The 24,155-nt window shown below is 42.4% G+C and overlaps 1 protein-coding gene across 2 annotated transcripts in view; it reads right to left on the bottom strand.

The window, feature by feature from the left end:
- LOC145392864 (serine protease persephone-like) overlaps nucleotides 1-24,155 on the bottom strand; it is a 68,949-nt gene that overhangs the window by 10,686 nt on the left and 34,108 nt on the right. For both annotated transcript variants that reach the window (XM_080267148.1, XM_080267147.1), the window contains exons 4-9: nucleotides 15,830-16,003; nucleotides 7,379-7,542; nucleotides 6,361-6,421; nucleotides 4,339-4,468; nucleotides 2,915-3,022; nucleotides 72-226 (exon numbers count right to left, since the gene is read on the bottom strand). In XM_080267148.1, the coding sequence (XP_080123274.1) occupies nucleotides 72-226; nucleotides 2,915-3,022; nucleotides 4,339-4,468; nucleotides 6,361-6,421; nucleotides 7,379-7,542; nucleotides 15,830-16,003 (792 nt within the window). The remainder of the gene's footprint in view (nucleotides 1-71; nucleotides 227-2,914; nucleotides 3,023-4,338; nucleotides 4,469-6,360; nucleotides 6,422-7,378; nucleotides 7,543-15,829; nucleotides 16,004-24,155) is intronic.

Raw genomic sequence — 24,155 nt, 5'->3', positions numbered from 1 at the left:
TGCGAATTCTCCTCCTCCCTGCCCCGTCTCCCCGGGACTCAAGGCAGGTAGAGAGGTAGAGTTTAACATACTTTGATTGACGCGGCCGAATCCCGCTCCGATGACAACGGTCTTGGGTGCAGGACGGTCGGCGGAGAGGCAGTAGGGGAACACAAACTCGTTGAAGGCGATGGTCTCCACCGTCTGGATGAGGGCCACGTCGTTGTATCGCTCTACCGTGTCGGGTCTGACAGAAAATGAGACTCGTGAAAAGAAATAAAAGTGAATCACAAAATTAAGGATAAAAAAACAGACGTCCAAAATACACACACACACACACACACACACACACACACACACACACACACACACACACGTGTTCCGTGGCGAAATTAGGAAATGAGAGTTTCGTCTGCTAAAGAGGTAAAAAATATATGCCGTTAGGCTAATGAATAAGAAAAAAAAAATGAGTAAAAAGTTGGTTATGCCGAAGTGGAAAAAATTACAGATTAGAGTGAAGGCAGTAATGGCTTGTAGTCTGAAGCGGGAAAAAATTACATTCTAGTGAGGATGAAATTATTTGCAAACTAAAGTGTAAAAAAAAATGACAGGTTGAAGTGATAACAAATTACTCGTGGACTGGAGTGAGGGGAAAAAATGGCTCATAAGATGAACAGACTAAGTGAAAGAAAAATCTGACTGGTTGATGTGAGAAAACTTGGCACGTATAATAAGTACACAGTACTTTTTGAAGAGAAACATCGAAAATGTGGCATGCACAGGCGCGCGCGCGTGCGTGTGTGTGTGTGTGTGTGTGTGTGTGTGTGTGTGTGTGTGTGTGTGTGTGTGTGTGTGTGTGTGTGTGTGTGTGTGTGTGTGTGTGTGACACCTGACTTGCGCTTACTTCACACCTGGTATATGTCAGTCACTTTCCTACCTGAAGCACCATACCAGCGAATCATCCATGGGCACAAGTATAATATCAAGCCTTCTATCTATCTATCTATCTATTGCCAGACGCCTCAATCCCGTTTGGGGTGGCCACAAACAATCGCCTCCAAGTCGCCCTGTCCCCCGCCATTTCACTGCCCTGCTCCCAACTCACACACCCCTCTCTCATATACCTCTCCACCCCATCCCTCCATCTCATCCTCGGCCTCCCCTTCCCTCTTCCCCCCTCTACCTCACTCACATACACTCTCTTCGTCAGTCTTTCACCCTCCATCCTCTCCACATGGTCAAACCACCTCAGAGTGTTCCTCATAACGCTTCCTATCACATCCACATCAACACCACAACGCTCCTTTATATCCTCATTCGTCAGCCTGTCTCTCCACGTGACTCCACAGGCTCCTCTTAAATAACTCATTTCCACTGCTCTCACTCTTGACTTGTGTCCTTCCAACAATGTCCAAGCTTCACTTCCGTACGTTAGAGTTGGTATCACAATACTGTCATGTAGTAACTTTTTCACTTCCATGCTCACTTCCCTGTTTCTTATCACTGCTTTCAAAGAACCAGCAACCTTTCTTCCCTGCTGTACCCTTTCAAGCACTTCACCCTCCAAACCTCCATCCTTACTCATCACACTACCCAAGTACTTAAACGTACTCACATTTTCCAATTCCTCACCATCCAACCTCGCTGTACAGTCACTAACTTCACCTCTCTCAAAGACCATCACTTTACTCTTCCCTACATTCACCTTTAGATTCCGTTTCTTACACACTCTCTCAAACTCATCCACCAAGCCTTGCAGCTCCCCTTCGTCTTCACTCAGCAACACAGTATCATCTGCAAACAACAGTACAGGGAGTTTCCAAACACTATCCTCTCTCACCAGGTCCACTCCAACATCCACTACCCTACCTTGTACCTCTTTTATTACCCCATCCATGTACAGATTGAACAACCATGGAGACATGACACATCCCTGTTTCAAGCCAACTTTCAAAGAGAAAAATTCACTTAGTTCACCATCCACACGCACTGCAGCCTTCGCACCATCGTACCTACTCTTCACAGCATTCAACAACTTCCCATCTACTCCATATATTCTTAACACTTTCCACAATCCTTGTCTATCCACCCTGTCATATGCTTTCTCCAAATCCATGAAAGCCGCATACAACTTCTTTCCCTTCTCTAGAAACTTTTCCACTAAAGATCTAAGAATGAATATCTGATCTACACAACCTCTTCCCTTCCTAAAGCCTCCCTGTTCTTCTCCAACTATTTTCTCTGTTCTTTCTCTAACTCTGTCTATAAGTATCCTACCATACACTTCAGGTATATTAGCCAGCAGAAGAAAGTGAGGAGCAGAAGTGAAATATCATGCCAAATTTGTCCCCTGCTGTAGCCTATGTTGTAGCAACAGAAACTCAAGACACGGGGAAGGAGAGAAAAAATTAACATGCTCCCACACTCACTGTCACACCCCTACACTTGGGGATATATTAAATGATGATAATTCAGTTCATTACGATAAACAGTGACAGTCAGTAATGGATGCTGAAACTCAGTGATCCGATATTATTAGCTGAATAACCTTTTCAGAATATTATGCAACAGTTTCGTAATTAGTGGACTAAACAGTGAAGCGAAACTGTGTCTGCAAATGGATCCCTTAGAATGGATATCACAACGCATCGCAAGACAAGGATGCTGTACTCTGTGCCCTTTAACTTGGCCTAAACTTGTCATGTCTTCATCTTGAATGCTGAATTGAAGCATGAGATGAACACTAGAATATGATGCTACTGTCGTCACGAATCAGTGCTATGGAAAGGATACATCACTGAGCTACGAGAAATGAGCTGCGAAAGGACGAAAATCTGGGTCAAGTTAAGGTGAAAGAACTATGGTGCTGCCCAATTGACATTCTCTCTCTCTCTCTCTCTCTCTCTCTCTCTCTCTCTCTCTCTCTCTCTCTCACTTGTAGTCTGGGTGCACGATGATCTGCGACACCTGGTAGTCCACGGGCCTCGAGTTTTCCTCATTGTCCCTCGCGAAATCCAGTTCACCTAACCTCACCGTGAACACCCTGCCAGAAAAAGATAATTAGTGGGGAAATTATTGGGATTATTTCTGAAAAGGAGAGGATAATTAGTGACGAGATTATTATCCATCCATCCATCATCCAATCCTACATTGCCCCATGAGGAGCGTAGGAGCCCGGGGCTAGGCAGTTGGTCCCGACATTTAAGATAAGAGTGACCAGCTTCACTCATCCCTGAGTGGCATTACATGAGCAATCAACCCCAACCACCCCTTGGATATAAACCTTCACCGGCTCAATCCGATTGGAGCGCAATAATTACCCACTAAACCACCAGGCGGCAAAATTTGGTTATATGGTTACCACCCAGCGTAGTAAAAGGTTTCCTGGTGCACAGGAAACCATTTGGCTTGTCAGTGTAGAGTCACCCACAGGCTGAAGGAAGTGGAAAGAATGAAGGAATGAAAGACAGAAGAGAGAGTGTAAAGTCACCCGTTGGCAGAAGGACAAGGAAAGAATGAAGGAAAGAAAGACAGAAGAGAATGGAAGGAAAGAAGAGGAAAGAAGGATGGAGAGGAAAGGGCAGACACCCGAGAGCAGCACTACATCGTGTGAGTGGACGGCGAGCGCCCCCACCTGAGATTATTATTATTATTATTATTATTATTATTATTATTACATTTTTTTTTTAGTTATGGAGGACACCTGTGGTTTGGTGTATGGGTTCTTCTTTCTGTATTTAATTTGTTTTTCATTTGTCTGTTCATTCTGTTTTTAAAATGAAACACTGTGACTGAAAAGAGAAGGATGATTACTGGTAGGATTATTAGTATTTGTAAAAAGGAGAGGATAGTCATTGCTGGGATTTTTTTATTGGTAGGTGGGGACGCACACCATCCATTCACTTAATGTAGCGCCACCCTCAGGTATCTCTACACTGAGTGACAAGCCGAGGAAACCATTTGCAAAGTTAATTGATAACCATGTGACCAAATGGGCTCCTGGTAATCTAGAAGGGCGAGACGCATAATGCCACTCGGAGACGAACGATGCTGGTCACCCTCATCTTAATCCATTCAGTCCCATGACTTATAAAACGCGCTACCACCAGACGATTTTTTTTCTGTGTGGTTGAGTCACTTAGTATTGAAGTTCTCTAATACACTGAATACAATCGTCTGGATGTTGCAGCAAAAGTACAACGTAATTATGCGTCACTGGAATACATACTTAAGCTGCAGACTCCTACGTGCCTGATGGAACAGAGAGAGAGAGAGAGAGAGAGAGAGAGAGAGAGAGAGAGAGAGACAGACAGACAGACAGACAGACACAGAAATAAATAGACAGATGGACCTACTCACGGTCGCTCTGGGTCGAGTACACAGTGAGCGGCGGTGATGAGGAAGCGGTCAGAGATGGGTGTAGCGCCGCAGAAGGTATCGTCAACGTTGATGCTGGAGACGCCCATGGGAGCCGCCATCTCAACCTTGCCTGGGGGTGGGACAGAGAGAGGTACAGACAGAAGCAGAGACACCTAGTCCGACCTAGTCCACCTAGACCTACTCTAACTTAATCTAACCACACCTAACTCCACGTCAACTCAACGTAACTTAATCTAGCACACCTAACACAGGCCAATCCAATCCAACTTAACCTACCCACCTAACCCAGGCCAATCCAATCCAACTTAACCTACCCACCTAACCCAGCCCAGTCCAGATCGACCAAATCTAACTTAACCCAACCCAACCCAACCCAGTCCGGCTCGACCTAATCTAACCTAACCTACCCACACCTAACGTAACCCAGTCCAAGTCGACCCAACCTAACCTAACCCTACTACATCTAACCTAAACCAGTCCAAGTCTACCCAACGTAACTCCTACCTTCATCTAACGGTTAGATTAAGGTAGATTCTAGCCTAATTAAACCTAATTTAATCCAACGCAGCCTTACCTCATCTCACTTAATCTAACTTAACCTAGTCCAAGCTAATCATATATCAAAGAGTCATGTCTTGGTACTTCTGAGCTCATCATCCAGATCTGTAAAAATGGCGGTAAAGAGTCGAGGCTGATTATTTTATACTACTGTTATTTATTTTGTTCCGCTAACACGAGTTTTAGAATGTTGTAACTAACATCTGCACTACAACTACACAGACATGAGCAGTACAGACACTTATCTCTTACTGTGAAAATGAAATGACTATAATGTGCTTAATGAACACTGGGCTCTACCGACTCATTCTCAGTTGAATAAAATCGTCTACTGTTAGCTGGAAAAATACTAGGAATGTTCTGATGATTCGCGAGTTAAAGTGATAGTGTTATGTTAGCAATCCCAGGCTCCTATGACCCATTCTCTGCTGACTAAAGCTATCTAATGTTTGCTGAGCTAAAATACTAGGACAGAGATGTCCCGATCATGAGTTAATGAACCTTTGCGTAGTCTGGGAACTAGCATTTAGTTCCTATTAACGTTTGATCATTTTGTTGAAAGGGATTGACAGGAGCCAGAAAATTAATACGTCACAATTAATTCCTTCATGGTCGAGAATTCCTGCAAACACCTGGCAATTTACTCAGCTAAGATGCAATCACAGGAGCCTAAGAGATAATCTACCGGGTGTAATGTGTAAAAAATTTTCAGTGCTTATTTATGGGCTAATTGAGTGTATATATATATATATATATATATATATATATATATATATATATATATATATATAAATCAATGTTAGTTCAAATCTCAAGGCTACAATTACTGATGTCCTCGTGGGCGAAAATGGCCTCCCTCTCGATTCAGCCATATAGGCATCGATAACTGGAGCTCCGTCAAGGCTGGGAATTGGACCCACGTTGCTGAAGCATTGTTTACTCAGTTAGGTAATAATTCACCTCCTGACATCAGTAAATGCAGCTCTGAAAAGACTGAGAATTGAACCCATGTTAATAAAAAAAATAATAATAATAATGATTATAATCGCAATCAGCCAAAGAATCAACTAAGTTGGCTTAGGGGCGCCCTATATATATATATATATATATATATATATATATATATATATATATATATATATATATATATATATATATTGTGTATATATATACAATATATATATATACAATATATATATATATATATATATATATATATATATATATATATATATATATATATATATATATATATATATATATATATATATATATATATATATATATATATATATATAGTATATATATATATATATATATATATATATATATATATATATATATATATATATATATATATATACAGTATATATATATATATATATATATATATATATATATATATATATATATATATATATATATAAAGACAGATGGGTTTACCTGGCGTCATCATCAGCCTAGTGGAAGGCGTCGCTGGATTCTGGACCTCGGGAATGGGCACCTGGAGCGATCATCATCATCATCACCCATGACATTATCAATATCATCATCATCACCACCACCATCATCATCATCAACATTATCTTCCTTATCATCATCATCATCACCACCACCGCCATCATCATCATCATCATCTTCCTTATCATCATCATCATCATCATCCTTAAAATCCCCTATATCATCGTCATCATCATCATCATCCTTAACATCTTCAGTATCATCATCGTCGTCGTCATCCTTAGAACTTCAACATCGTCTTCATCATCCTTAACATCCTCTATTTCATCATCATTATGATCCATAACATCCCCTATATCATCATCATCATCACCATCATCATCCTTAATATCTTCAATTTTAAAAGCACCATCATCACCATCCTTAACATCCTCAGTATTATAATCATCATCATCATCTTTAATATCTTCAGTATCATAATCATCATCATCATCGTTAACATCTTCACTATCATCATCATCACCATTATCCAGTTCCTTTTTTAGTTCTTTTCCTTCCACGGTTGCGAATTTCTCCCTTCCTTGCCCGATGCCATCCTCATCTCCCTCATCATCGCCATTACCATCACTATCATCATCATCATCACCGTCACCATCATCATCATCACCATACCCGTCACCATCATCATCATCAGTACCAACTCTCCAATATTTTGAAGGCATGGATGCTCTATGAATGACTGTGCGACCATTTAGCTGTGTGATGTTTGAGTTCTGATTATGTGCTCTCTCTCTCTCTCTCTCTCTCTCTTGTTCTTCTCAGTGCCCCATGCTCTCTCTCTCTCTCTCTCTCTCTCTCTCTCTCTCTCTCTTGTTCTTCTCAGTGCCCCATGCTCTCTCTCTCTCTCTCTCTCTCTCTCTCTCTCTCTCTCTCTCTCTCTCTCTCTCTCTTGTTCTTCTCAGTGCCCCATGCTCTCTCTCTCTCTCTCTCTCTCTCTCACCACGCCTGATGTCGCGGGCCCCCTCGTTCGTGCGCTGATGGGGAAGCTGACGTACTCCGGGTCAGTGGGGAAGACTATCTGGCGGGCGGTCCTCAGGTTAACGATACCCTGGCCCTGTCTGCTTCCACCCCTCGCGCCTGCCGATGAAGGGCCCCTCCCGCACTCTGGTAAGGGGGGGGTGAGGGTTAAAATTGCTGCTATCATTACTACTACTACTACTACTACTAATACACTACTACCACCACTGCTACAGCTGCTACTGATCACTGCTGCTACTTCTCCTACTACTGTTACTAGTAGCAGTAGTGGTAGTTGTTGTAGCAGTAGTAGTAACATCTATTTTATCTAAGTCACATTTATCGTCGCTGTCACCGTCATTTCCTTCTACATAATCGGTAACATCATCATCTCCATCAACAGCAACATCATCATCTTACACATCATCGCCTTTAATTGTCATCATCATGTTCGCCTACATCATCTTCACTATCAGCATCAGTAGAATCATCATTAATATCATGATCATCATCTTCATTTCATCATCATCGTCACTTTTTTCATTCCATCATGATCACTTTCATCATCATCGTCATTATCTATTCATCATCGCCGTCATTATTATATTCACCATAATTATCAGCTTCATTATTATCCAAAACCAATATCCCACTGTGTTAATGGGATACGCAGGCTTCAGAACAGAGGATACAAAAGTAAATCATTAAGCGTGTCCCGAGAACTGCTACTTGCATTCATTCATTCAACATGTAACTTTTTTGAAGTCCAGCTACAGTCACAGTTACCATTCCTTTCACCATTATTTATTACTGTTGACAAGAACAGCTACACTCTTCTAGTTATTCATGCGGTTTCGAAAAGTGAAAAAAAAAAAAAAAAAATCATACTCTCACGGTTAGCAGTTACTCCCTACTCATACCCTGCTAAAAAAAAAAAAAATGTCGAGGCTGAAAGAAAAAAAAAAAAAAATGAATTCAGATGCTTAAATGAACCCGGCTGTTTTTCCTGGGAGTGAAGAGGCAGCGGGCACAGCAATCTGGAGTCGCCGCGCATGTAGATGGGGTGATCCGTTCAATCCGGTCGCGTCATTTTTTCGTTTATTTTTGCTATTTCCAGCATATTTTGGTCAGCTAAGCGGAGATTTTGGGTTGAGAAGGATTTACCTAAAGTTAGATATGACCCCTCCAACTCGTAATGTATTCGTAACGTCTCTTGAAAGATGTATATATTAAAGAAAAAAAAATGTCTGGGGAAAGCATAGATAAGATAAAAACGACCTCACCGAATTGCTGGGATTAAGTATACATTGAGGCAGACTGTAACACCAAGCATATTTCAACTGCAACCATAGGGAAATAATAACTAACAACGGTAAAAAGGTCCGACCTTGGCCCACACCGTTTATCATCCACGAATATACTGTTCTTTAGGAAAAATCATGTGGCACTGTCTTGTAATTTCTACAGTATATGGGAGAGAAGAAAGGTTACTCTCTTCATGTTGTTATATTAAGATACTTAAGTAGAAAGACTTCTTAAGGAAATTATCAAATAGCAGCATGATCAGTTCAATGAGGTACACAATTTTTGAGCCTCTTGAGAATGGCAGAACGCTTGAAGAGGGAATGATAGGCATATTCCAAAACCAAGATCATAATGATTCATATTCTCCATAACACACACACACACACACACACACACACACACACACACACACACACACACACACACACACACACACACACACACACACACACACACACACACACACACACACACACACACACACACACACACACACACACACACACACACACACACACACACACACATCGGAATATCCCAAGGCTCCAGTGTCCCTTGAGACAACTGGGAACTTCTGGGGGTAATTCTTTGACTAATTTTGAATAGGCTAAAGAATGTTATATAAATATGGGTGCCATTCCAAATCGTTATGGAACTACAGCTACTGATGACTCTTTAGGCGCAAAAGGCCTCTCTCATAACTGAAACATAAGGCAATCAGTAAGTGTACATAATGATCAACGAAAAAATTAGTCATATTAATACAGCATATCTTTTTACTCCAAAGAAGCCAAAGTAACCTCCTCGGGTTTCTCATACATCTCACAGGACATCTTGTATCACTGCTTGGTTACTAATCAAATTATGCAACTTAACGACGAAGCAGTTCATGAAAAAAAAGACGATTTTACCAAGAGTTCCAAACCTGACTCTCCCTCATCGCAACTACTGAACCTTCTACTGTACACAATGAAGCCAAGCATTCCTTTCATCCCAGTCACGAATGCTAACCATTTTCAGTATGAACCACAAACAGCAGTAGTAAGAGGTGAAAGGGTTACTTCCTCACCGCCTGGTAACAATAAAGGGCGACAGGGTTACTTACCGCCTGGTAACAATGCTTTTTAAATCACAACTGACAGGTTGCTGTGACCTACGCTGTCCCCTCTCTCTCTCTCTCTCTCTCTCTCTCTCTCTCTCTCTCTCTCTCTCTCTCTCTCTCATTTTTCTTTCCTCTTGCTTTCTTTTTCATTTTCCTGCTGTCTCTCTCCTATTTTTCTTTCCTCTACCGTTTTTTCTTCTTTTTCCGCTCTGTGAAGCTGAATATTCTGAGTCAGTATGATCGTAAGATTTCCCAAAAGGAGCCTTGCGTGTCCTTGATTGGTCCACTCTGCCCCGTCACACATGAGTCACAGCACGATCAACACTCACGCTCGGGATAACTCTAGTATTCCACCTAATGATAGACGATTTTATTCAACCGAGAGGAAAACATGGGAGCCTGAGCTTTAACAGCGGTCAAAATAAACTCCCTCATAATCGGGGCAAGTCTAGTATTTCATTCTGCTTAACTTCTGACTCCTTTAGTCAACTGGAAGAGCCTGAGAGTGTTAATACTGTCAATAGTAACACTCATGGTCAGGGCAACTCTATTTTCTATTCCAACTGACGCCGGACGATTTTATTCAGCAGAGAATGAGTCAGAGGACCCTAAAGGTATTAACAGCTGTGCAATGTCAGATATTATACGTCCGGTGTTTGTTGGGGAACTAAGAGAAATGTTATGGTGAATATCAGTGACTCATTCTCCTTTGGGTTATTAGAAATTTTCCTTCTCTCTCTCTCTCTCTCTCTCTCTCTCTCTTTCTCTGTCTTACGTAGGGCACAATTACGGGATGACGAAGCCAGAATCCAACCTGTCTGATTACCACTTCTCATAAAAATAGACTGTTGACGTCATTCAAGTGGCTGGAGCTGCAGAATGACGCCTTCCCGAGGTGCCATTGATATAACCGGGCGGCTTGCTAGGTTACACAAAAGTCCCTCTCCCCCCTCCCTATACCCCGAAAGGAGGATAGGGGACAGAAAAAGAGGGGCGAATTCAGCTTAGTTTTCCGGGTGTAACGCTAAGATGATCCAGGGGCAATAATAATAATAATAATAATAATAATAATAATACATATTATTATTATTATTATTATTATTATTATTATTATCATTATTATAACAACAATCTAGGAGGCTATGGAAAATTCTTAGCGCCCTTTTCACAGCGATTTACTCAGCATATTACACCTTAACACCCTTTTTTTTTTTTTTTTTTTTTTTTATGCGAGGAAGAAGGAACCAAAGGCCATGAGCCCGCAGTAACAGTTCCCTCCAAGAGAAAAACAAAATACAATATAGAGCCAAATTCAAGATCCGATCATTTTGAGATGCCTGGACACACTGCGTTTGAAAGACTGGAGATCATAGGCAGCAGGAAATACAGACAGAGGGAGACAGTTCCAGAGCTGACCTGTTGCATAAATGAAAGACTGGGAGTAACGGTTAACTCTTGCATTAGAGAGTTGGACAGAAAAAGGATGAGAGTTTGCTGCCAGACGGGTGCTACGCGCCCGTCGTAGAGGTGGAGGAATGCAAGCAGACAGTTCAGAGGAGCAGTGACCATTAAAGTAGCGATAGAAAAGAGATAAAGATGCAACAGTGCGGCGAAGAGACAGAGGTTGAAGGGAGTCAGTAAGAGGAGGAGAGTTAATGAGACGAAAAGCCTTTGACTCCACCCTATTGAGAAGAGCTGTATGTGGGGAGCCACCCCACACATGAGAGTTGTACTCCACACAGGGGCGGATAAAACCCCTGTATAGAGTCAACAATTGCGCAGGGGTAAAGAAAGAGCGGAGTCGGCTTAGCACACCCAATCTCTTGGAAGCAGATTTTACAAGAGATGTAATATGATCTTTCCAAGATAAGTCCCGAGTAAATGAAACCCCAAGCATGTTCAAGGATGATGCAGGATTAAGCTGAATATTATTAAACATTAGTGGGTATACCTGTGGAAGATTTTGTCGGGTTGATAGGTGTAAGAACTGAGTCTTAGATGCATTAAAAACAACCATATTATTTTTACCCCAGTCAGAGATACGAGCCAAGTCAGACATTAGGTGTGCCATAGCCTCATCCCTTGTTTGTTGAAGTAACTGTGAGATGGGCGTTGCGGGAACCGAATGGAAAGGTGAAGGGTGGAGTCATCAGCGTATGAGTGGATATGGTTAGATGTACAGCTTAGAAGATCATTGATGAATAAAAGGAAGAGAGTTGGTGATAGGACAGAGCCCTGAGGAACACCACTGTTGATAGATCTAGGAGAAGAACGATGGCCGTCTACAACAGCGGCTATAGAACGACCAGAAAGGAAGCTAGCGATGAAGGCACAGATAGAAGGATAGAAACCGTAGGAGGGCAGTTTGGAAATTAAAGATTTATGCCAGACTCGATCGAAAGCCTTTGAGATGTCAAGTGCAATGGCAAAGCTTTCGCCAAAGTCCCGAAAGGAGGATGACCAGGAGTCTGAAAGGTAGGTGAGAAGATCGCCAGTGGAGCGTCCCTGACGGAACCCATACTGACGATCGGAAAGAAGGTTGTGATAGGAAAGATGCCTTAAAATTTTTCTATTAAGAATTGACTCGAAAACTTTTGAAATACAGGACGTTAAAGCAATTGGACGATAGTTGGAGGGTTGGGAGTGGTCACCCTTCTTTGGGACTGGCTGAATGAGAGCAAACTTCCAGCAAGAAGGAAAGGTACAAGTTGACAGACAAAGACGAAAGAGTTTGCCTAGGCAGGGTGTAAGCACAGAAGCACAGTTCTTGAGAACAACAGGAGGGACCCCATCAGGCCCATATGCCTTGTTAGTCCTGAGGCCAGTGATGGCAGAAAATACATCAACTGAAGAAATTTTAATGTCAGCCATGAGGAAGTAAGAGGGGGGAAGTGATGGAGGAACAGCACCGGAATCGTCTAAGGTAGAATTGGAGGAGAAAGTCTGTGCGAAGAGATCTGCTTTATCAGTAGAAGAAATAGCTACAGAACCATCAGAGTAGAAAAGAGGAGGGAAGGATGATGAGGTAAAGTTGTTAGAAAGATTTTTGGCAAGATGCCAGAAGGAGCAGGAAGAATTCGAGTTGGAGAGTTGAGAGCATTTAGTATGGATGAAATTATTTTTAGTAGAGCGAAGAACAGACTTAGCACGATTCAGGGCAGAAACGTAAAGATGATGTGATTCAGGGGTGGGTTGGCTCCGGTACCTTTTGTAGGCCCTCTCCTTGTTGCGGACAGCATTAGAACAAGCGTGATTAAACCAAGGCTTTCTTGCGTTAGTCAAAGGATATGAGAAAGGAATGTATGCTTCCATGCCCGAGAGAATAACCTCCGTAATGCGCAAGGCACACTCAGATGGCTCACGGCCATGGAAGCAATAATCATTCCAGGGAAAATCAAAGAAGTACTGCCTGAGGGCCTCCCAGTCTGCAGCTCCAAATGCCACAGACGACGTTTCCCTGGAGGGTCCACAGGCCGTACCGGAGTGATAGGACAGGTTAAGGTAATAAGGTTGTGATCGGAGGAGCCCAACGGAGAGAAAAGATTAACAGAGTAAGCAGAAGGATTAGTTGTGAGGAAGAGGTCAAGTATGTTGGAGCTCTCTCCAAGGCGGTCAGGGATACGGGTAGGGTGCTGTACAAGCTGCTCTAGGTCATTAAGGATAGAAAAGATGTAGGCTTGTTCACCAGGTGGATCCGTGAAAGGAGAGGAGAGCCAAAGGTGGTGGTGAACATTGAAATCTCCAAGAATGGAGATTTCAGAGAAAGGAGAAATGGATAGAATGTGTTCCATCGTAGAAGTAAGATAGTCGAAGAATTTTTGATAGTCAGTAGAATTAGGGGATAAGTAAACAGCACAGATATATTTAGTCAGAGAATGACAGGAAAGCCGAAGCCAGAGTGTGGAGAATTCAGAAGAATCAAGTTCAGGAACACGAGAGCAAGATAAGTCGTTGCGTATATATACACAACAGCCACCTTTGGCTTTGAAATGAGTATAGAGAAAGTAGGAGGATACAGAAAAGGGTTTGCTGTCAGTTGCCTCAGACAGCTGAGTCTCCGTTAGAAAAAGAAGGTGAGGTTTAGAGGAGGAGAGGTGGTGCTCAACAGAGCGAAAGTTAGATGAAAGGCCGCGAATGTTGCAGAAATGAAGAAGAAGAGGGTCAGACAGTGGTTCCAGGCACCTTGAGTCGTCATTGGGAGAGGGACAGATGGTGGGGGCATTTATGGTCCCCCCCCCTGGGGACTCCGAGGCTTGATATAACGACGCCATTTTGGGTAAATTTTGAATAGGAAGTGTAGTGTGTACTGTGAATGTAGTTTGGTGAAGATAGTTAGAGAAATTTGTACTGGAGAGCATGCTGGCCTACTCTCTGTGTAACTGAGACACTGAAAAAGTTCAGCAAAGGGGGATGGTCAGGAACTAGTCCTGAGGGCTGATGAAACGGGAGCTCCAGCACTCCCTGTCATCAGCTTTCCATCCACCTCGGGAGTACTGCCCTGCTCGACTGGTGCTACAGTCTACTCTTGTATGTCTACTCTTGTATGTTATTCATGCAAAGTGTGTCTGTACTACAGCATATAAAACTTTAAGAGAAAATGTCAAGATGTAATGGGCATAATAAATCGCTGAGAAGAAAGTGCTACGAAGCCTCCACCGCTACTTCGAAAACGGTCCAAATTTCTCGAAGTTTTGATGCGATGATTTTGAAGCGATATTCTGTTAATCCGGAAATGTGACGGTGGAACGAAGACCCAATGAATGTTTACTGGATATTTGAAAAATGGGATAATTATATGTACAGCATGTTACGAGTATTTGACAATTATAGATAGGTAAATAGATTGATAGATAGATAGACAGATCGATAGATATACCGGATCTTACGAAAATCTGGAAATTATATAAGTAGGATGTTACGCCTTAACCCTTTGGTTGCTAGGAGTTTTCTCAACATATATATATATATATATATATATATATATATATATATATATATATATATATATATATATATATATATATATATATATATATACACACCTTTGTGTTACCCTGCTTTAAATGCCTACGCATAACAATAACACAGCTACTGGACAATCTGGAACCTATCGACTGCTAGGATCGGAACAGTTTGGAAGCTACTGACTGCTAGGATCGAGACAGGAAGGTAGGATCGAGACAGTTTGAAAGTTATACCCTGATAGGATCAAGACAGTTTAGAAGCTTTTGGCTGCTACGTTATCTCTCAGTTGAAGAAAATTATCTAGTATTAGCCCAAATCAATTACCCCAGTGCATCCATCACGGCGAAAGGGTTAATTTTACACTTCCTTATCAATTACAATCACATAATCTCACATCATCATCAACCAATCACAAAGTCTTACATCCTCATCAACCACAAGCATAAAATCAATCATCCTCATCAACCAGTCACATAATCTAATATCCCACATCAATCACAGTCACAAAATCTTACATCCTCATCAAACACAACCACATAATCTTTCATCCTACATCAACCATAATCACGCAGTGTCATTTCCTTATCAAGCACACTCACAAGGTCTAATACAGCACTTCTCTCGCAATCATAAAAACGAAATCTAACATCCTTTTGCACCATGTTTCGTCACAGTCCCATAATTTTACATTCCCATCACCAACCAACACACAATCTTTCATCCTCCATTAACCACAATAAGACACCCAATTCACCTGCATCACTCATAGCTAAGAAATGCAGGGTGATCCTTAAATGGCACTCTACCAGAAAATCCTCTTGCGTTGCGGGAACGGCTCAGTCTGCTGGTGTGGGAGTAGGTGTGGTAGTGGGAGCAGGAAATGATAAAGTTCCCACAAAGCAAGAAACTGCCCGGAGTGGAAGAGGAGCATTCTATATGGACCACCTGTATTGGGCACCTCTGTTCCTCGCTACCACAAAATCACAGCGACATCACTCACAGTCACAAATTCTCTCTCTCTCTCTCTCTCTCTCTCTCTCTCTCTCTCTCTCTCTCTCTCACCGAAGTCCGGATTGGCGATGGTTCTCCGTCTGGTCGTCGGAGTTTGGGGAAGGCCGAGCTTGCAGTTGTCGCAGGAGTGGGGGCAGGTGCTGAGCATGAATTTGGGCTGGGTGGTGCAGTGACCCCTGCTCGCTAGTTCACTACAACGGCGGCTACGGTCGAAGCAGTCAGGATCTGTCGGGTGTAATTAATTAGTTGGTTAATTAACAGCTAGATAAGTTGATCAATGACTAGAACAGAGGCTACAGTCGAAGAAATTAGAACCTGTTGAGTATAATTATTTAGCTGGTTTATTAACAGATAGACAAATGGATCAGTGATTGTAATGGTCATTTTGATCGAAGAAGTTTGGATCTGTCGAGTATAACTAATAAGTTGGTTTATAATTAGCTGGTTCATTAAATAATGGATTGATGGATGGATGGATGGACTGATGGATGGGTTTATGATTATACTACAATGGACTGATGAGAAAGGGGACATGAAGCCACATTACAAGGGTGACTCCGGTCTAAACATTCAGAATACACTGAGTCTGAGATATTGATTGGTTGGTTGATAGATGGGCTGGTAGATGGATGGACTGATGGAGATACAATTGGATGGACTGACTGACTAATGAATGGATGTGTGGGTGGACTGGTGAGTGGACTGATAGATTAACTGATTAACAGATGGACGAATACATGGACTTATGATAAATTAACAAATGATTGGAGGGAGAAGGGATGGACTGATGATGGAATAATTGACTGATAAATGGACCAGTGGATTATTGGATTACTTGACGTAGATGGATGGATGGGTGGAAGGATGGATGGATGGATGAATAGATGGATGGATGGATGGATGGAAGGATGGATGGAAGGATGGATGGGTGGATGAATAGAAATGCAGATAGCTAGACAGATAGATGGATAGATGGAAAGATGGATGGATGGATAGATAGATAGATAAACAGATAAACTGATGGATAGACTGATAGGTAGATACAATGATAGATAGAGAGACAGACAGACAGACAGACAGATAAACAGATGGATGGATGGATCGGTAAATTAACGGATGAATGAATGTTTTGGTGAATTAACAGACTGACATATGGACGTATGGGCAGATTAGTGATGGATTAACTGACTGAGAGATGGACGAATGGATGATGAAGGATTAACAGAGACAGAACGACGATTTGGAAGGACAGAAGGTGGACAATTTGACAGGCAGATGGACGAATGGATGGACATATGATAGATAAATTGACCAGTATATGGACGATGGATGGACTGACGACGGATGAACTGACTGATACATGACGAATGGACTGACTGAATGGATGCTGAGTAAGAGAGAGAGAGAGAGAGAGAGAGAGAGAGAGAGAGAGAGAGAGAGAGAGAGAGAGAGAGAGAGCGCCATCGTAGGGAAAGAGCTACTGAAGGATTTTTTTTTTTTTTATGGGCCTTGGTTTTTAATATCACCACCACGCGCCGCCTCTAGTAAACTGAATATAATTGTTTTGCAGTAATACATACATAAGTAAATAAATAAATAACATGTTATCGTGCTGAGTAAACACAGAACAATTAACTAGAAGGGCACCCAATGGAGCGCATCACTCCGACAAGGGCAACGTAATTTCCAAACCAGTCTTTACAATAGATTACGTTTTCTCATCAGTGATTAGGGTTTCACAAACAATGTTTTCATGAACTAGAATCTGTAATACGATCCGGATCTGTCTCAAATGTTAATCGACTGTTCCCTGGGACATGGTCTATCTATCCACCAAATTTGGCCCAAATCTCTCATTTAGTTTTTGGGTAATCAGCTAACTGACAAACTAATCCAGATCGGTCCCAAAAGTTAATCGACTGTTCCCTGGGACATGGTTTATTTACCCACCAAATTTGGCCCAGATCTCTCTTTTAGTTTTTGAGTAATCCTGCTAACAGACTGATCCACATTGGTCCCAAAAGTTAATCATTTGTTCCCTGGGACATGGGCTATCTACCCACCAAATTTGGTAAACATCTCTTTTAATTTTTGGGTAAACCTGCCAACAGACAACCAAACTAGAGGGGCACTCAGTGGAGCGCATCTCTCCAACGACGGCAACGTAATTTCCAAACCACTCTTCATAATGGGTTACGTTTTCTCATCACTGATCTGGGTTTCACAAAAAATGTTTTCCGGATCCTGAAAATGTAATGAAATCCAGATCGGTCCCAAAAGTTAATCGATTGTTCCCTGGGACATGGGCTATCTACCCACCAAATTTGGTCCGAATCTCCCTTGTAGCTTTGAGTAACCCTGCTAACAAACAAATGAATTCGGATCGCTCCCAAAAGTTAATCGATTATTCCCTGGGACATGGGCTATCTACCCACCAAATTTGGTCTAAATCTCTCTTTTTGCTTTTGTGTAATCCTGCTAACAGACATACAAACTACCAAACAACAAATGAAACTGCCACAGGCAGAGCGCTTGCCGGAAGGATCTGATTGTGTCTGCTTAGTTTTCACCGGCGTGTGGGCAGTAGAGCACTTGCCGGATGGATCTGATTGTGTCTGCTTAGTTTTCACCAGCGTGTGGACAGTAGAGTGCTTGCTGGATGGATCTGATTGTGTCTGCTTAGTTTTCACCGGCGTGTAGGAGGTAGAGTGCTTGTCGGATGGATCCGATTGTGTCTGCTTAGTTTTCACCGGCGTGTAGGCAGTCACTTGGCGAAATTTTTTGCACTTCACTGCAAAGCACAGGATGTGTTTAGGAAGCTAAAAATTGCATTGCTAGGTGCACCAGACGTTTCTTTTCAATTTGGTAAGGAAAAAATCGATTTTCGAAACCTAAAAATATGGTGCTGGGGTTGGCCTCTGGGTCCCCACGGCTTCCGGACCCACGGCCATTGAGGAGTTTCCACCCCCCCTCACCCAGCCCAGGGCCTTTGACCAGTTTTGATGAAAAACAATAGGCTTCCAGGGTTTATGGATATCTACCTTCTGATTTTTTTTAATTTTTTCAGAACAATTGGCGCAAAACTGTGGCTTGTTGAGTGCAGACAAACAAATAGAATACATACGGCACTGGCCAACATGCTTCCCGAAGCAAAAGATTCTGACAAACAGTGAAACTGTGATAGGCAGAGCGCTTGCCGGATGGATCCGATTGTGTCTGCTTATTTTTCACTAGTTTGTGGGCAGTAAAGAGCTTTCAGGATGGATCCGATTGTGTCTGCTTAGTTTTCACCGGCGTGTAAGTAGTCATGAGACGAAATTTTTCGCGCTTCATAACGAAGCACAGAATGGGTTTAGGAAGCTAAGAATTGCATTGCCAGGTGCGCCAGACTGCAAGAGAAAAAAAAAATCGATTTCCGAACTTTGAAAAAAAAAAGGTGCCTGGGACGGCCACTGGGTCCCGACAATTTCCGGACCCACGGTCATTTAGGGGTTTCAACCCCCCACCCAGCCCAGGGCCTATGACCAATGTTGGTGAAAAACAATAGACTTCCAGGGTTTATGGATATCTACCTTCTGATTTTTTTTTTTCCAGAACAATTGGCACAAAACTGTGACCTGTAGGGTGCAGACAAACAAACAGACAGACAGACAAACATACGGAACTGACCAACATGCTTGCCGAATCTTTGATTCAGGCACGCAACAAACATACGGAACTGGTCAAAGTGCTGGCCGAATCTTTCGATTCCAGTAAGCAACAAGCAGAGGTGAAAACATATTCTCCTTGTCGGAGAGAATGACGATGAAGGCAACGGACAAACACAATACAAAGGGGTGACTTCCTCTCTTTTGGCCACGCATTTTTCAGTATTATATTCCAATTAGCAAGCAGACGATTTCATTAAGCTTAGAGCAAGTCATAAGAGCCTGCGATTGCTAAAACAGTCATCATTAACCATCTCATCATAGGAACAAGTATAATATTCTGCTACAACGCCAGACGATTTTATTCAGCTTAGAGTCAGTCATAGGAGCCTGTGAGAGGCAATATCCCATTCCCAAAAGTTGACCACTGGCCTTCAAACGTTCCTTACTTCCGATCTCTCTGTGTGGTAGGAAATGGTTTAAGATGAACTAAGTCAACGTTATTTTTACTGTTTTTGGTGTAACGTGAACTAAATTATCGGTATCTCTACTACTTTTGCTCCTTCACTACTACAAGCCTTCCTAAGCTCAATAAAATCGTCTGAAGTAAATAAAAAAATAAAGTGAAAAGAAAAGAAGAACGTGTTGTCGTATGGAGGCAGACTAACCTCTTCAGTTCAGTGAGGTTAGTTTTTGGTTTATATCCTGTTACCACCATGCGATTTTCCTTAGCTTCGGAGAGGAGTTAGGAAGGAAAGAAGTTAGATATTTACCTCATTAATCCCCTCAATGAGACAGGCCTCTCGTACGATGAGTAAATTCGTCCGGAGATACCAAAAATAAGTGAATAATGGACGTAATCGCGCCGTTGGAGAGAGAGAGAGAGAGAGAGAGAGAGAAAGAAAGAGAGAGAGAGAGAGAGAGAGAGAGAGAGAAAGAAAGAGAGAGAGAGAGAGTATATCTTACTCATGTTCGCCTTTTCTCTAGTATTCTGTTCCAGCTAACGCAAGGTGAATTTAGTCAGCTGAGTAAATCATAGGAGCCTCGGAGAATCAACAATCACCAGCAACCTTCCCATTTCGGCATAACTCTAGTATTACTCGTATGTTACCAGTTAACGCCAGTTGATAATTCAGCAGAAAGTGAGTCATGGGAGCCTGAAATACCTACTGTACTACCTCACCTCTTAAATGTAACCAGCGTCCTTGACCTCTGAGCTGTTGCCTATTTCCGGCCTCTTTGTGGTAGGGAAAAGGTCAGCAGAGTTCAGAGTTACAACATTCTATATGGCCTGTTTGTTTTCATCTGACGGAACTGAGTCAATCCTGGAAACTGAATACTAAGTCGAGGATGAGGTAAGAATGAGTCTCCATTGTCACTTGTCACGCTTATCCTCCGGTCTTGGTATCGTACAGTACACCTGGCTGTCAACTGAGCCAAAAGGGGTTAGGCAGGGAATCTTTGTTAGAAAAAGAAAAAACTTCAACCCGAGGACGAACAGATGATTTGATACTGACTTCTTGCCGTAATGTTAATGAAGGCTACAACAAACCCCTCCACTCGAAGAAGAATTTAACCTACAATGAAAAATATCGCCTGGAAGTAGCAAGAATATAAAGGAATATGCGTCACGGGACTGAAGGGGTTAGAATAAAATGGAATAAGCGTCATGGGACAGAAAGGGCCAAGCTTTTCACCTCCACGACTCGGTTTACTTTTACTCCTGCTACCCCAGGACGATTATACTTTATTCTAATGTGACCTGTCGCAGTACAAGGGATAGGAAAAGCTCTCCACTGAATTCCAGCACTATGAAAGGTCTGCCAGAAGCTAAACTGAATCATCAGGTAACAAAAATAAACAAATAAACCGACAAATGAGTAAATAAATAAAGTCTAACTGAAGGGGTATATCTGGCAGCTATTTTGCCCCTTTACTACCACAGGTCTCCTCTAACCTCTGTAAAATCACATGAGGGTTGCATGAAAAAAGCTGATAAAAAAAAAAGAAAAAAAAAAAGACGCACTGAAACAGGAAAAACTCACTCCTATGACTCGCTCGACTGAAATAAAATGTCTGGTGTTAGCAGGAAGAAACTACGCCAGGTGCCTAAGCATGAGAGATTTAATGGTGGCAGTACTAACACTCTCAGGTCCGTATTCTCGTCGGGTAAGGAAGCTCCCTAACACCTCCTCCTTACCGACTTATTTTTAGATACGGCTGGGTAATATCGTTCTGTACGTTTTTAAAGCAGAGTATGGTGATATTAGAATGATTTAAGTAACGCTGAAGAGGGCGGCAAGGTGTAATAAAATAAATCAGTTAGGGAAAGGTGTTAGGGAGCTTCATTAACTCACGAGAATACCGGCCTCAGGCTCACATGTTTCCTCACTGCTGAATAAAATCGTCTGGCTTGAAGAGAAAGCTAGAGCTGTCCCATTAATGAGAGGGTAAAAATAAAACAAAGAATCGCAAGCAGGAGGCACACAACACAACACGTAACTAATATAAAACCCCGACCAGCGACCTTGAACTGTTTCTTATTTCCGGATGAGTGTGTGTGTGTGTGTGTGTGTGTGTGTGTGTGTGTGTGTGTGTGTGTGTTTGTGTGTGTGTGTGTGTGTGTTTGCTTGTCTGTTTGTTTGTGTGTGTGTGTGTGTGTGTGTGTGTGCGTGTGTGCGTGTGCGTGCGCGCGCGAGCGCGCGTATATTAAGAGCTGCATCACTTAACCAAGGCCAATATTGGGCTTGTACTTAACAAGATATGTAGGCTATAACTGTATACGGCTCTCATCACCATTAGTCCTACTCTTTCCTCTTCACAACGACGCCTCTAAGCTCAATAAAATCGTCTGGTGCTAACAAAAATGATGCTCTAAGCATCTCCCTGCGTTGTAGTAGGTCATAATTACACAACGAAGCTTCTAGGTACACCTCCTTCAGAACGATAACGTCTTATGGCTTATTTCCTGCCACCTCCAGACGATTTTATACACCTTAAGAAAGACTCTTCGTACTGAGCGAGTCACTGAAGGCTGTACCTAACCCTTCTAGTTTTTAAAATCCATCCTAAGATTTAAAACATCGTCTGAATGCGTAAGAATGAATTAAAACAGTCATCGGAGTGAAGCAGTAAATCCCTTCAACCCAAGGAGGCGGTGGCTCAATCGGTAGAGAGGTGGCCTGCAGTCCTTACGGACCCAGCTTCGAATCTCGGCTGGGGCAGGGAACAGTTTAAGGATTTGAATTTCATGAAAGCAGGCAGCACTACATCAAGTGAGTGCTAAAAGCTAAGGAAGCAGGCAGCACTCACTTGATGTAGTGCTGCCTGCTTCCTTAGCTTTTATCATTCTTTTTCTGCGCCTGCCCTCCTCTCTTCCTATTTCTCCTATCTTTCCTGTCACTTCTTATTCCTTTTCTTTCCTTTACAGGTGGCTTTACATTGAGTGACAAGCCATATGGTTTCCTGTAAGCCAAGAAACCATTTACAACGCTGGGTGGTAACCATATAACCAAACCATACGTGCTCCCTACGTGTCAACAAGTGGGTTGGTGGAGGGTTGGTGCCCCTCCCTGTAAAACAACTAACTCAGTGTCAAATGGCCACCCTTTGTGGGATTGTGGCGTCTGGCAATAGATAGATAGATAGGCTTTACTGATCTACCACAAGACCCGCCGACATGTCGTAAAAATACCCCCGCTAATACCAATACACCAGTCCTGCATGAGACAGCCCTAGCATGTATTCAATGTGGACGGTGGGTGTTAGCGCCGAAGTGGTGACATGTAGAGGTGTATGGTATGTAGGAGGACTGCTGGGCCTTGATAGCAGGCTGTGAAGCCTATGCCCAGAGTCGGACACAAAAAAAAAAAAATTTCAATAGTTGTAGACCCGTATTCTCGTTGGTTAAGAAAGCTCCCTAACACCTCCTCCTAAGCGATTTATTTTGCTAGTTACCCCTGACTGTCCTCTTGTTTCATATAAATTATTCAGATAGCACCATACTCAGCATAAATAATTATACAAATTTATAATAACCAGCTGTATCTAGAACTAAATCGCTAAGGAAGGGGTGCTAGGGGGCTCCTTTAACCGACGAAAATGTGGATCATAGTCATTCTACCACCAGACGATTTCCTTCAGCTTGGGAAAAAAAATATAATAATGAATTGATGAAAATTTTATCCAACCCCTCCAGCTCTTATAATCCCCTCCTGATCTGGGTAAACCGTCTGACATGAGGAGTAAAACAAAAAGGTTGTCCCATTAACCCTTCCTGGTGATGACGTATTTTTCCTCTTCTTCGTGGTCTCAAAGCAATGTTGATCAGTTTAGGGGGAGACTTAGCAAACTGGAGGCACTAGGTACATCATCATTTACCCTTGTCACTCCATGGGCGTCCGTCTTAGCTTGAATAAAACCGTCTGGTGTTAGAGACAGTAACGTGAAAAAATACGTCATCGAAGTGAAGGTGATCACTGATACGTTACCTTTCACCTGAGCGAGAGTCCATAGATATAAGAAGCAAGTTCCAAAATATCCTTCTCTCTCTCTCTCTCTCTCTCTCTCTCTCTCTCCAGTCCTTGGAGGAGAGGCGTGTACGGTATGATGGGAGGAGACACTCTCACTTATTGAGGAAGCGAGCATCCTCAGTCTGCTTAAGTGTTTGTGCACAGTTTTAACTGTACTTGTTTTATGCACGGTTTTTTGGTGTGTCCTTGGCTAGTATT

This window comes from Coenobita brevimanus, chromosome 23 (genome assembly GCF_032717465.1).
Source record: "Coenobita brevimanus isolate Jiangsu-jjx chromosome 23, ASM3271746v2, whole genome shotgun sequence".
NCBI classification, from domain to species: Eukaryota; Metazoa; Arthropoda; class Malacostraca; order Decapoda; family Coenobitidae; genus Coenobita; species Coenobita brevimanus.
The sequence above is the reverse complement of the archived record's forward strand: the minus strand, read 5'-3'. Positions and strand labels throughout refer to the sequence as shown.